At 45.7% G+C, this 13,022-nt stretch overlaps 1 protein-coding gene across 1 annotated transcript; it reads right to left on the bottom strand.

The window, feature by feature from the left end:
• Positions 1 to 886: 886 nt before the first annotated feature.
• LOC123060565 (uncharacterized) lies at positions 887 to 5,487 on the bottom strand. The gene is made up of 2 exons (XM_044483331.1): positions 5,021 to 5,487; positions 887 to 1,828 (listed from the first exon to the last, which is right to left on the bottom strand). Exons 1-2 carry the CDS (start codon positions 5,359 to 5,361, stop codon positions 1,792 to 1,794), a joined length of 378 nt encoding a protein of 125 aa, XP_044339266.1. The 5' UTR covers positions 5,362 to 5,487; the 3' UTR covers positions 887 to 1,791.
• Between the last annotated feature and the right edge of the window lie 7,535 nt (positions 5,488 to 13,022).

The raw sequence follows: 13,022 nt of genomic DNA, 5'->3' as shown, positions 1-13,022 counted from the left end.
GTGCTAAGTGTGTGCTTAGTATTTTGTTGCTAAGCTCCCTTCGTTTAATTAGGTGTAGATTTAGAATTGAGTTCCTACCTAGGTACATGTGATTAGCACCGTTTCTTTCTAAGGTCACCATATTACTCTCTCTCTCTCTCTCTCTAATGAACATGCGACATCAGATGTTTTGCCCAGTTGCAGCCTTAACACCCTTACAAGGTGAAGCATTGGGAGGGGCCTAAGACCAATGGGAAAAAGACAGACTCTATAGGATTTGTTCATGGATCACCATAGGAGCCCCCAAGTTCACGTGCGAATCGGACCAGCCACATTGCACAATCAATCCGCTCCCTGTCATGTGGGGCCATGAACGTGGAAAGTACCTCAATGCATCATGATGCTCCATTTAGTGGGAGTTTAAAATATTTAGAGACTAGACAATGAAATCAAACACAAGACGCCATTGTCTAAAATTAAAAGCTTCGATGTGATACCTACAAATTCTCAAGCTCATGTCATGCGTAATCAGGAGACTAAACCTAAGTAACAATGTTTGTCAAGCTTGCATATGAATTTGTGTACAAATAGGATGTAGAAAAGGGGTATGCATTTTTATATGCTTCTAAAAGTAGTAAAAGAACTGAAACATGCAATATATTATAATTCTATAATGTGATAGCAGCGAGAACATTTTCTATGGATAGAATCTGTAAACCTAGGAATCCATTTCCAAAATCTTCCTTTTGCTGGGTGACTTCTGTAATGATTTGTAGACTTTTGTATTGATGCCATTTACTAAAAAATGAAACAAGGAGCTTCCTCGTTGATTTTATTAAGAAATTGATGGTTTTCTTATAAAACTCAAATCCAAACATAAAAACAACATTGCATGCAACAAGGAAACTTAAAACGGTGAAACTTCATCCAAGCATCACTCCTACTCACAGTTTTAAATAGGCCATGTAGCATTTGGAAGAGCATCACGCCAAGCCATTTAATGCCACTTAGCGCACTAACACTTCTACCGCTATTTGCCATAGCCAACTATTTAAAACTTTGCTCCTACTTAACAACTACAACAGAGTTAGAAAAGCCTCTGAATCACATCACCCTTACATTAAGAAGTTTGAAGACCAAATTAGGCAACATGCCTCATCAACAAGTGGTCCTGCATCTGTGATGGATTCCAACCATGGCTCCTTACATAGTCGTCTTGCACCACGTTGTTGATCAGGGTCACCTACTCAATTCTTCCTTTCTCTTGGCTTTTGGTATATTGTTTTTAGAGGTTGCCCTCAGCGTAGCAAGTGCAATCTCTTATCTTCTAGCAGTTACAACATTGGACCCATTAGTTGCTCCAGCTTTCCCCAGCCCATGCCTTCTCTATCTTGGTATTAAAAGATTCTTGTGACTCCATCTCATCTTCCCCTTCCTCCTAATAGAAATGCAACCTTTTCCGACTGTCAGAATCAAACACCTGATCTAGTTCATCACTTTTTTACCACCTTCTCCAATGACATTCTCTTTGAAACATACATCTTCTCCCCCAGTTTACTTCTCCAAAAAAATCCTTATCTTCACCGCCAAGATCTTATGAGCTCTGATATTGATTTACTTGTGAGAGGGAGGAGAATTTAGCAGTATTGAGCATGACTGTGTCAAAATTTGGCATTATAACTACCCCTTGCTCAAATAAGACCACGACATGGACATCATTTCACTTGTTTTCGTCCATGAACTCAGCTTCATCTCCAGCCTTATGCTTTTTCTGCATCTAGACAGGAGTTCCTCTTACCATTCTGACCCTCGTCATGCACCAATTGCCAAATTCAACAACAAGCTCAATCTGGTAATACATATCACACATGCATAAAACTGATATAAGGCTTCACATAATATTCCAAAGTCAAAGCAAACATTTTTCATATCATGAAGAATTTGCATGTCTACACTATCTTTTTTCGAAAAGAAGGATTACCCCCGACCTCTGCATCGAGCGATGCACACAACCATTTTTATTGCATTACTCAATAAGGTCTTACAAAATAAATACATAGATCAATCCAAAATCACCTCCCTCGCAAAATTGTCGCCCTACCTATAAGATTGATGATGTGCCCTGACCATGCGTCTGAAGGAAATATGCCCTAGAGGCAATAATAAAGTTGTTATTTTATATTTCCTTATTTATGATAAATGTTTATTATTCATGCTAGAATTGTATTAACCGGAAACTTGATACATGTGTGCATACATAGATAAAACACTGTGTCCCTAGTAAGCCTCTACTAGACTAGCTCGTTAATAAAAGATGGCTAAGTTTCCTAACCATAGACATGTGTTGTCATTTGATGAACGGGATCACATCATTAGAATAATGATGTGATGGACAAGACCCATCTGTTAGCTTAGCATATTGATCATTCAGTTTTATTGCTATTGTTTTCTTCATGTCAAATACATATTCCTTCGATTATGAGATTATGCAACTCCCGGATACCGGAGAAATACCTAGTGTGCTATCAAACGTCACAACGTAACTGGGTGATTATAAAGATGCTCTATAGGTATCTCCGAAGGTGTTTGTTGGGTTGGCATAGATCGAGATTAGGATTTGTCACTCCAAGTAGGTATCTCTGGGCCCTCTCAGTAATGCACATCATAAGAAGCCTTGCAAGCAAAGTAACTAATGAGTTAGTTACAGGATGATGTTTTACGGAACGAGTAAAGAGACTTGCTGGTAATGATATTGAACTAGGTATGTGGATACCGATGACCAAATCTCGGAGAAGTAACATACCGATAACAAAGGGAATAACGTATGTTGTCATTATGGTACGACCGATAAAGATCTTCGTAGAATATGTGGGAACCAATATGAGCATCCAGGTTACGTTGTTGGTTATTGATCGGAGAGGTGTCTCGGTCATGTCTACATAGTTCTTGAACCCGTAGGGTCTGCACGCTTAACGTTCGATGACGATTTTGTATTATATGAGTTATGTGATTTGGTGACCGAATGTTGTTCGGAGTCCCGGATGAGATCACGGACATGACGAGGTCTTGAAATGGTCGATAAGTAAAGATTCATATATTGGACGATGATATTCGGACGCCGGGAGTGTTTCGGGGGTACCGGATACATATCGGGTCACCGAAAGGAGTTCCGAGCATCCCCCGGCAACTACATGGGCCTAATGGGAGAAGAAGGGGACAGACCAGCCCCTAAGGGGCTGGTGCGCCCCATGTAGGCCGAAATAAGGGGGGATGAAAGAGGGGAAGAGAGAAAGGAAGGGGAGCAATTCGGCCTTCCTCTTCCTTCTCTCCTCCCTCCTCCTTCCTTCCCCCTTCGTATGAATATGGAATGGGGAGGCCGAATTGGGAGGCGCCCAAGTAAGATTCCTTCTACTTGGGGCGCCCCCTTGGCTACCTCTCCTCTCCTTCAATCTATATATATATATATATATATATATATATATATATATATATATATATATATATATATATATATATATATGAGGAGGGCACCGTTAGAACACACAACAGCCAACAATGATTGTTAGCCGTGTGCGGCGCCCCCTTCACAGTTTATGTCTCCGGTCATATTTACGTAGTGCTTAGGCGAAGCCCTGCACGGATCACTTCACCATCACCCTCACCATGTTGTCATGCTAACAGTACCCTCCCTTGACACTTTGCTAGATCAAGAGTTCGAGATACGTCATCGAGCTAAAGGTGTGCAGAACTCGGAGGTGCCGTACGTTCGGTGCTTGGTCGGTGGGAACGAGAAGAAGTTCGACTACATCAACCGCGTTGTCAAACGCTTTCATTTTTGGTCTACGAGGGACGTGGACACACTCTTCTCCTCTCGTTGCTATGCATCTCCTAGATAGATCTTGCGTGATTGTAGGAATTTTTTTGAAATTGCATGCTACGTTTCCCAACAGCGTCATGCACACCAAAAAATTCGATGGCCTCACCAAGCCACCCGCCAGCTAGCCGGGGCACCAATCGGTTTAGCAGACTCTCAATGTGCACCGCATGTGCATGTTGTAGAATCCATCGCCACCTTCTTCCGCACTCTCATCTTTAGGATCAATCAATACACTGATCTTGCTAGATTATTCTGCCGTTGACGCCATCACGATGCCAAAAAAAGTTTGCCTTCTGTATCCAACATTAAGACCCCGCTGCGCCTTACTGTCAAGACTCGCCATCGTTAATATTGTAGATGGCACATCATTCCATCTTGATCATCGCACACGGAACATATGAAGATCTGCGCCCAACCACCAAGCCAAATATTTTTTCCTCCAGCCGATGTACCCCAAAAAGATACCCTATAGATCCCCAATAATAGATCCCACATGGGAATTGTCTCGTCTCCTTTAGCTCATCTTTCGCTTTCAGCCAGACTATAAACTTTTTTTCGTTGGACACAACGTCAATCACAACTCTCTCCAATTATCTACCGATTATATTTGAAATGTATTAGATCCAATATTTTACATCTTATATTATGGGGATGGAGAAGAATGACATTTTGGCTCTCGACTTTCATGGAGGCCAACTTCAAAAAAAAATCAGGTTTAAGCTATTCTGAAAAAATTGTACAACTAAACAAGGATGTGAGGCGTGTGTGTAAAATTTTAGGATGAAATACGTTAAAATGCGACCTACACAAAATAGACAAATGACTGTTATGTGGGATGAATAGTATTATATGTTAAAAAGGCTGAGATTTGTCTTTTTTGCAAAGCCCTCATTTCAGCGTATTTGTCCTGAAATTTACGCACTTGCACTCTGCCTTCATCTATCTCTGTATTTTTTTCAGAATTTTTTGAAATGTAAATATATGAATTTTCATAAATTTTGAGTTTTGCATTTGAAGGCCTCCATGAGCTCGGCCTCCAAAAGCAATTTCCGGGGACGGAGGGAGTAATTCTTTTTTATTTATGCTATTTTGCTTGATCATGCAGACGTGCAAAAACACCTTTCTACTCTAATTTATATATACTTGAATATCTGGAAATCGGACCTGTGAGACACTAGCACCAGCAGCAGAGCCACAAGGGCCGCGACGCCCCACGGCGACGTGCCGGAGCCGCCCTCGGGCTGGCCTCGCCATGCCGCCGGCACGGCAACCCTCCCCTCTCCGTCGAACAGCACGTGCTGCGCGAGCAAGCCCAGGGCGAGGAGCCCCAGCACCATGAGCACCCAGAAGCCTGCCTGGGTGCGATGGCGCAGCTGCTCCTCGAACTCGTCCATCTGCCACGACAGGTAGAGGAAGAAGGTCACGATGCCGGTGACGGCGAGCACCGGCGCCGGCGGCAGACCGACGGCGAGCCAGCCCTGCTGATACTTGCCCCCCTCGTCCATCGGAGCTTAATTTGGGACGTGTGGTCTGGGATCCTCAGCTATGCGTGTGGTCATGTGTTTCGTATCTGCTGTGTGCCGGGCAGCGCCGTTATATGGAGAGGGCAGGCCGGAGAGACGTGGACGGCCAGTGCGCGCTTTGCTTTTGTGGCCATGGGGAGTGGAAAGCTGGTGGGTGCCTCTCGAAGAGAAAGGCGGCACCGCGTGTCTTCTCTGACGGGAGCTTTCGAGATGGCTACGAGTCAGTCGGCGGTCGGTCGCTGGCGCCTTTTCAGGATTCCCCAATCTTCTCCGGATGCTCTACTTTGAGGGAAAACCGTTCATTTCTTCGGTTGGAAACCTACCCGTGAAAGAGGAAGCAGGGATTTTTTTTAGCAAAAGAAAGAAAGGACAGAGAACCTGAAATATCGTGCCGACTTTTTTTTAAAGGAAATATCATGCCGACTAGGGCTGATCACGCTGGACTCGGCCGGGCAACACAAAAGGCCCAACCTGGAAACACTAAACCCAAGCCCAGCCCAGCCTCATGAAACATTAAAAAAATATTGAACTAATTTTTTTGCGAATATATTGAACTAATTATTTAAATGTTGAAATATATTAATATGCCTATTTCTGAATAAAAGGTTTGTGAAAAGGCAAGCAAAATCACTAATTAAGAGTATCTCAAGCAGACCCTGTATAACGCGCGAAACTCATAATTCCGGCGAGTATACAGGCTCGACCCAATTTACTGGCCAGAACAGAGCCCGTATACTCGTCCGGCCCGTAATTTTTTTTACTGCTGCCCGCAAATCTTACCCCCAAAGCCGTATAACTACGGGTTTGCGGGACAGATACGGGTCGAAACCCTATTCCCCCGCCATCGCGTTTCCCCGCGATTCCCCACTCCCTCCGTCGCATTTCTCGCTGCCGGTGAGCCCAGTTCCGCCTCCAGCCGCCATGTGGGGCGGTATGTGGAGCTCCGGCTGCAGCTTCGGCGGGGGCGACGAACCCGAGCGTGAGCGGTGTGTCCGCGCGGACGGCGTGGGGAAGCGCACGGCCAGGAAGTGGACCAACCAAGGCCTCCAGCCGCCGGCAAGGCTCCTTCGTTGCGAGATGGACGAGTACGACCGCCAACACGGGAGGACGCCCTCCTCGGCCGCGGGCTCTTCCTTTGCCGCGGGCACTTCCTCTTCCGCGTGGCTCACCTCCGGCGCGGCGCTTCTTCCCGTGAAGAGGGAGCCGGAGGAGGGCGAGCTCATCACCGTCAAGCGGGGGGCGGAGGAGATCCCGCGCCGAGGCGTCATCGGTCCCGAAGATTACGCCAGCGGCGATGTCGAGGCGGTCACGGCCGTGATTGCCGCATGGAGCTTGCAAGAAGAGGAGGAGGAGTGCCACCGCCATGATGAGGAGATCGAAGAGCTCGTTTTCAAGCAGGCAGTCGCGGCCAACCTCACCGCGAAGGACAAGGACGATGAGTGGCGACGCGTCCGCGAGGAGCAGAAGAAGATGTACATTGACCTCGTCAGCTCCGACGAGGAGGACTGGCCAACGACTGAGCTCCTCCGCTGCGTCGGCCTCGCCACCGCGAGCTCGTCCATTTTGGTAGCCGCCGCGAGCCCGGACCCCCCCCTCTAGTAGTAGAATGTAGTATATATGTAGTATGTATGATCTATGTAGTATGTTGTGATGAACTATGAATGATCGGTGTAGTTGCAATTTCTCCCATGAAAGTTTTTTTTTAATTATACAGTTTCATATTTGAGAAAAAGGATTTTCCCCCGCTTTATATTATAAAGCAACGAGCCAAGCATCCAACACAATAGTAGAAAGTACAATCAAGTCATAAAGTCACGCTGGGGGCACAGCAGGACAAGCCCCAAACGAAGCTAAAAAAGCTAATCCGACTCGGGAGGTGGTGGCGGTGGTGGAGGAAAAGCCGACGCGAGGAACGAAGACCCGCAATGATGTTGTCGGTGACGTCTCGGTCGCGCTGCTTGCTAAGCGGTCTTCAGAGGTGTAAGAAGCCACACCTTTTATAAATTGCATCAGTCACACGGCACGGAATCACGCGTTCGATGACTAGTTTATTGCGGGCACACCAGAGGGTCCATGCCAAGGTACCCAAAGCCACCCAAGTGGGGACGACTAGGGCCGGGGAGCCTAAGGACCTCCCCAAACAAGTCCGGGAGGTTGTCGTGGCACCAATTTCCACCAACCACCTCCCGGAAGCAGCTCCATAGGAACTGCACTGCTGGGCACCGGAAGAAGATGTGGTTGTAGTCTTCCGGTATCGTACAAATGGGGCAGAGGCCGTCGCCAGGGCCATTACGTTTTCAGACCTCTATGCCCGAAGGGAGTCGGCCTCGGACCCGTTGCCAGAGAAATATGTGGATTTTCAAGGGGATTTTGATCTCCCTAAGCACCAATAGTTCCACCGGGCCAGGAGTGGGGACAATCGCCTAGTATAGGGACCTAGTCGAGAATCTGCCGCTTGGCTCGAGATGCCAGGACAGCGAATCGGGCTCAAGGGAGGGGGAGTGGAGGGCAATACACTCAAGTAATTTGTCCCATTGTTCGCATGATTTCATATACGGAGTCTATTCTGCAGCACATGATTTGGCCCCGCAAAACAGATCTTTCTCGAACTGTAAACGCATTATGCGGGTCGGCATTATACGGGGTCTACTAGAGATACTCTAAGAAGCACTCTTTGCAACAGTCACTCCCACCTTTCAGATTGCAACAAGTGGCGCACAAGTCGCAACTTGGGAGTTTTCCCTTTTTTCGTCGATCCCTTTATTTCAAAAAATTATCTCTTAAACCGGGGGTCCAAATTTGAACCGATTTCACCCTTGGTTTCCTCACGCCGAGATCTTCAAAACTAGATTCCATGTTGATAGGTTTTGACGAACATTTTTCATGAAAAAACTGGACGAAAAAACCACACCAGAAGCATTTTTTCTTTTCGAAAACCGTTTCTGAGAGGCACACTCGCTGAAGCAAATCGGTGTCTCTCGCGAAAGTAAAATTGTATCTTTTGCGAAAGAAAAAAAACACTTTTCTTTTTTGAGAGTCACGGCCGTGCCTCTCGTGGAAGGAAAAGAAAATGAAAACGCGTTTTCTTTTATGTTTCTGAGAGGCACCCATACCTCTCGCGGAAGTAAAACCGTGCCTCTCTGAAAGGAAAAAACTTATTTTTTTCGTCTCTCAGAGGCATCGTCGTGCCTCTCGCGGAAGAAAAAAGACATAATTTTTCCGTTTTCGAGAGGTGCAACCCTACCTCTCGTGGAAGTAAATCCATGCCTCACGAAAAAGCAAAAAAAAGCATATTTTTTCAAAAAAATTGTTCAAAAGTTAAGAAAGACCGATGAAAAACCAAAAAAATATTTAAAAAGCCGGAAAACAAGTGCAAAACAATAACAAAACAAAATTCAAAGGAAGCACTAAAAGTGCGACACTTAGCGCGCTCTCAGCCCGCCCCAAATAACCCTTGGGAAGGCTTCCGAAGAAGCACGAAATCACTAATTAAGGAGTACTCGTTGTAAAGAACACTCCATTTTCCTCGGTCGCGACAAGTGGCGCACATGCAGCGCGCCACTTGTCGCAACCTGGGAGTTTTCCCTTTTTCGTAGATCCATTTATTCAAAACGTTTTATCTCTTAAACCGTGCGTCCAAATCTTGAACCGTTTTCACCATTGGATTCCTCGCGTCGAGATCTTCAAAACTAGATCCCATGTTGATAGGTTTTGACGAACTTTTTTTACGAAAAAACCGGACGAAAAAACCAAACCGGAAGCACGGTTTTTTCTCTTTTCGAAAAAGGCACGCCTGTGCCTCTCGCAAAATCACAACCATGCCTCTCGTTGAAGCAAAACCGTGACTCTCGTGGAAGGAAAAAAAAACAGAAAACACGTTTTTTTCGTTTCTGAGAGGCACGGCCGTGACTCTCGCGAAAGCACAACCGTGCCTCTCGCGAAAGAAAAAAAACAGAAAACACGTATTTTTCCCTTTCCGTGAGGCACGGCCGTGACTTTCGCATGAGCACAACCGTGCCTCTCGCGGAAGCAAAACCGTGACTCTCACAAAAAAAACATAAAAACGTGTTTTGTTTTTCCCTTTCCGAGAGGCACGGCTGTGACTCTCGCGAAAGCACAACCATGCCTCTCGTGGAAGCAAAACCATGACTCGCGAAAGAAAAAAACAAAAAACGTGTTTTTTTTCGTTTCCGAAAGGCACGGTCGTGACTCTCGCTAAAGCATAACCGTGCCTCTCGCGGAAGAAAAAACGTGACTTTCGCAAAAGGAAAAAAATGCGTTTTTTCGCGCAAAAAGAAAAAAATTGAATTTTTTTTATCGAAAAGCTAAGAAAGACTGGGAGAAAACCAAAACATCAAAAAAAACCAAAAAAACCGTTTAAAAGGCCGAAAACGCGTAGAAAAAAAAGAAAAAAAACCGAAAAAAGCGCGACACATAGCGAATGACTGAGAGCGCGCCAAGTAGCGCTGATCATTGCGAGGCTCCCGAAGGAGCGCTCGTTAACTAGTTGCTCCCCGAAGGAGCACTCCTTCTTTAGTTGCTCCCACAGGGGAAGTCCTATTCGGCACGAGGGACGAATTAGAGCAGGAGCGCTCCCATGCCGCTAAGCGAGTCGTAGCTGAATAGTAGTCACTCTATCCGTTTGGTACACTCGCTCGTGTTTTTTCTAGTTCACTTTTGTGAAAGAAAAACACTACACCTGCCAGTTACAAAAACTGTCTCTATTTAATATGGATTAGAGGGAGTAATAGATTTGAAATGTTCATGAATTTTCAAAATGTTTGTGACTTAAAAATTTTCATGAATTGAAAAAGTTTGTGAAGTTTCAACATGTACTTGAATTTTATAAAAATTTGTTCAGAAACTTGAAATATAATTTACGAATTTTAAAAAATATTCATAAATATAAAAATCTCCATGAATTTTAAAAATATCCACCAATTGTGAAGAATGTTCATTTTTGTAAAAAGTAAACACGAATGTAAACAAATATTCTTAAAATTTTAAAATGTTCACATATTTGAAGTATTTTTGAAGAAAACTCAAAAACTAATAAGAAAATTGAACAAAAAAAGAAGAACAAAGGACAAAACCGAGTAAGAACACAGAAAAAGAAAAACCATCTAGAAGCTTCACTAGCCCAATGTCTACTCATCAATTCATTGTCTCGTAGCTTTTGTGATCACGCAGCTTTTGTGAAGCTAATCATATCACTTTGGGCCGTGTGGCGAGCAAGGAGAAAGGCGATCTACGAAGATATATTCACTAGCCCAACGTCTACTCATCAGTTCATTGTCTCGTGCCTAAATGATCTCAAGAATGTTGAAACATCGGTGACGGTGTCCTGGACTAGGGGGTACTCACCACGTCATCTCCCGGTCTGTTAGATCGGGCCGAGGACCCCCATGGCCGTATACTCATGGGCCAGTTCGGACAGCTGCTGCATACATGAAAGATTCTATAAGACTTGGTGATCAAGACAAGGACTCCTCCCCACCGTGTATTCGTCTAGGACTCTTATTATACTAGGCCTCTGGTGCATTATATAAACCGAGGCCAGGCTAGTCGATAGATCAGATAGATACAATCATACCATAGGCTAACTTCTAGGGTTTAGCCTCTCCGATCTCGTGGTAAATCTACTCTTGTACTACACATATCATCAATATTAATCAAGCAGGATGTAGGGTTTTACCTCCATCAAGAGGGCCCGAACCTGGGTAAAACATCGTGTCCCCTGCCTCCTGTTATCATCCGCCTTAGACGCACAGTTCGGGACCCCCTACCCGAGATCCGCCGGTTTTGACACCGACATTGGTGCTTTCATTGAGAGTTCCGCTGTGTGATCAGTAAAAGGATCGATGGCTCGTCTGCAGGTCAACTGCGATGCCGGCATCTTCGTCGCCGGCTCGACTGGTCACCTTGGCTCGACCGAGGACCATGCTCCATCCCCGATCGTCATGTTCGGACGAGGGCCTTCATCAACATCAACTCCGATCTCTATCAAGATCATGGAGGAATCATCCATGGAGCTCGGGGGCTCAACGTCAATATTGCCCTCTGGCGACCGTGCTGTTTTTCCGAACAGCAAACTTGTATCCGCTGCCACCACCTCTTAGAGGATCGCTTTGACAATCCCTTTGGTGGAATTGTGCGGAATTGAGTCTACAACAGCCATGCAAAATTTCGTCGAGTTCCGATGGAGGAATCTCCGACAATCTATAATATACCGGAGCCCTGTCAAATCTGAACGGGAATCTGGACGAGTTTAGGGCGTGGTCTCCAGAGCCTAGCTCGAAGGTCCTTTGGAAGATTCAACCGTTCATCTACTGTGGAATTCCCATATCTACCACCCCTCCAAATTTCAGCTCGATCCGACGGTTCAAACTCCGGGAACCTTCCGATGAGTGGATCAATTTTCGGATCCGTTTTCTGCACGAATACGGATCCGACCCGAATTCATGTTTCTTTATGAACGTGACATTGGACAACCTTTTTAGAGTAATTCTCTTCTAGGGTATTGTGCGTTGTTTTTAAACACGTGCCCGTAAATTTTTAAGCCTCCCCTGAGGTCGCCTTCATCATCATGTTGGTGTCAAACCAGTCCGGCGATATTGCTCCAAGGCTGCCGACATGCGTTAGACACGTCGTCACTTTGTTGAGCCGAGTTCAACTTCTTCGGATCATCATCTCGGCAAACCGAACAAGAGTCCGGCATCGCGAAGTATAAATCATCACCAACATCGCCGCCCCACGGATTACACGGAGCGGGCATACCGGCATCGCCGCACGGTCACTTCATCAAGTCGGCATCGACCACGTCATGACCTACGTCGGCAGGGCCGCACTATTGCTTCTTCAAGCTGGTGTCCATCACGCCGACCTACTTCGACTCATCGGCTGACATCGAGGCTTCGACATCTCGGCTGGACCGGGGGCTTCGCCATCTCTTCATCAAGCTACTCCGGAGACTTTGGCGTCACTAGCCAACCAGCTCCGTCACGTTAGTTAGACTGAGGGCTTTGCCTCGGGGAGCCAACCTTTGCCAGCATCGCCATACCGTCGCTTTATTGCCCATCAGGCAATGGGTGTGCGGATTGAGTCCCAATTTTAGGAATCATCTTTCTTCAGATTACTACAACAAATAAACCAGGTGCTATTAATCCTAGTATTTTTGCTTGTTTGGGTTCATTTTTTCCAAGGAATTATTACTCTGGTTTGTCCATCATATGAACGCGGGTCTCTCAAATGGTGGCCGCATTAACAACGGCCGCATGGTGGTTCGGTCAGTTTCCGTATATAGTCCGGCGAACGCCGCATCCAGAACTCGGACCGACCTGTGAATTCAGGTTTTGCCACACCTTTACCGCATCACGCCGATGCCCTGCATCGACATCGACTTTGGCGTCAGGCCATATTTCTTTTATTACTCACTTTGCATAAATTATTCATTATGCAACGATTTTTTTAATTATTATTATTATTACTACTATTATCTCCGGTTTGCACTATTTTTTATGCACAGGAAAATGATCCGGGTTGGGCAGTATCATCAACTCGACATACTTACATACCACGTCACCTCGGCTGGACGGGGGGGTTCGTCAACACTTCATTACCCCATGCCGAGGACTTCGGCATCA

This window comes from Triticum aestivum, chromosome 3A (assembly GCF_018294505.1).
Source record: "Triticum aestivum cultivar Chinese Spring chromosome 3A, IWGSC CS RefSeq v2.1, whole genome shotgun sequence".
Taxonomy (NCBI): domain Eukaryota; kingdom Viridiplantae; phylum Streptophyta; class Magnoliopsida; order Poales; family Poaceae; genus Triticum; species Triticum aestivum.
The sequence above is the reverse complement of the archived record's forward strand: the minus strand, read 5'-3'. Positions and strand labels throughout refer to the sequence as shown.

Coding starts and splice junctions, on each gene's coding strand:
- LOC123060565 (XM_044483331.1), bottom strand. CDS start 5,361: ATGGACGAGGGGGGCAAGTATCAGCAGGGCTGGCTCGCCGTCGGTCTG. Junction 1,829..5,020: donor CTGGTGCTAGTGTCTCACAG/GTCCGATTTCCA, acceptor ATGTATTACCAG/ATTGAGCTTGTTGTTGAATT.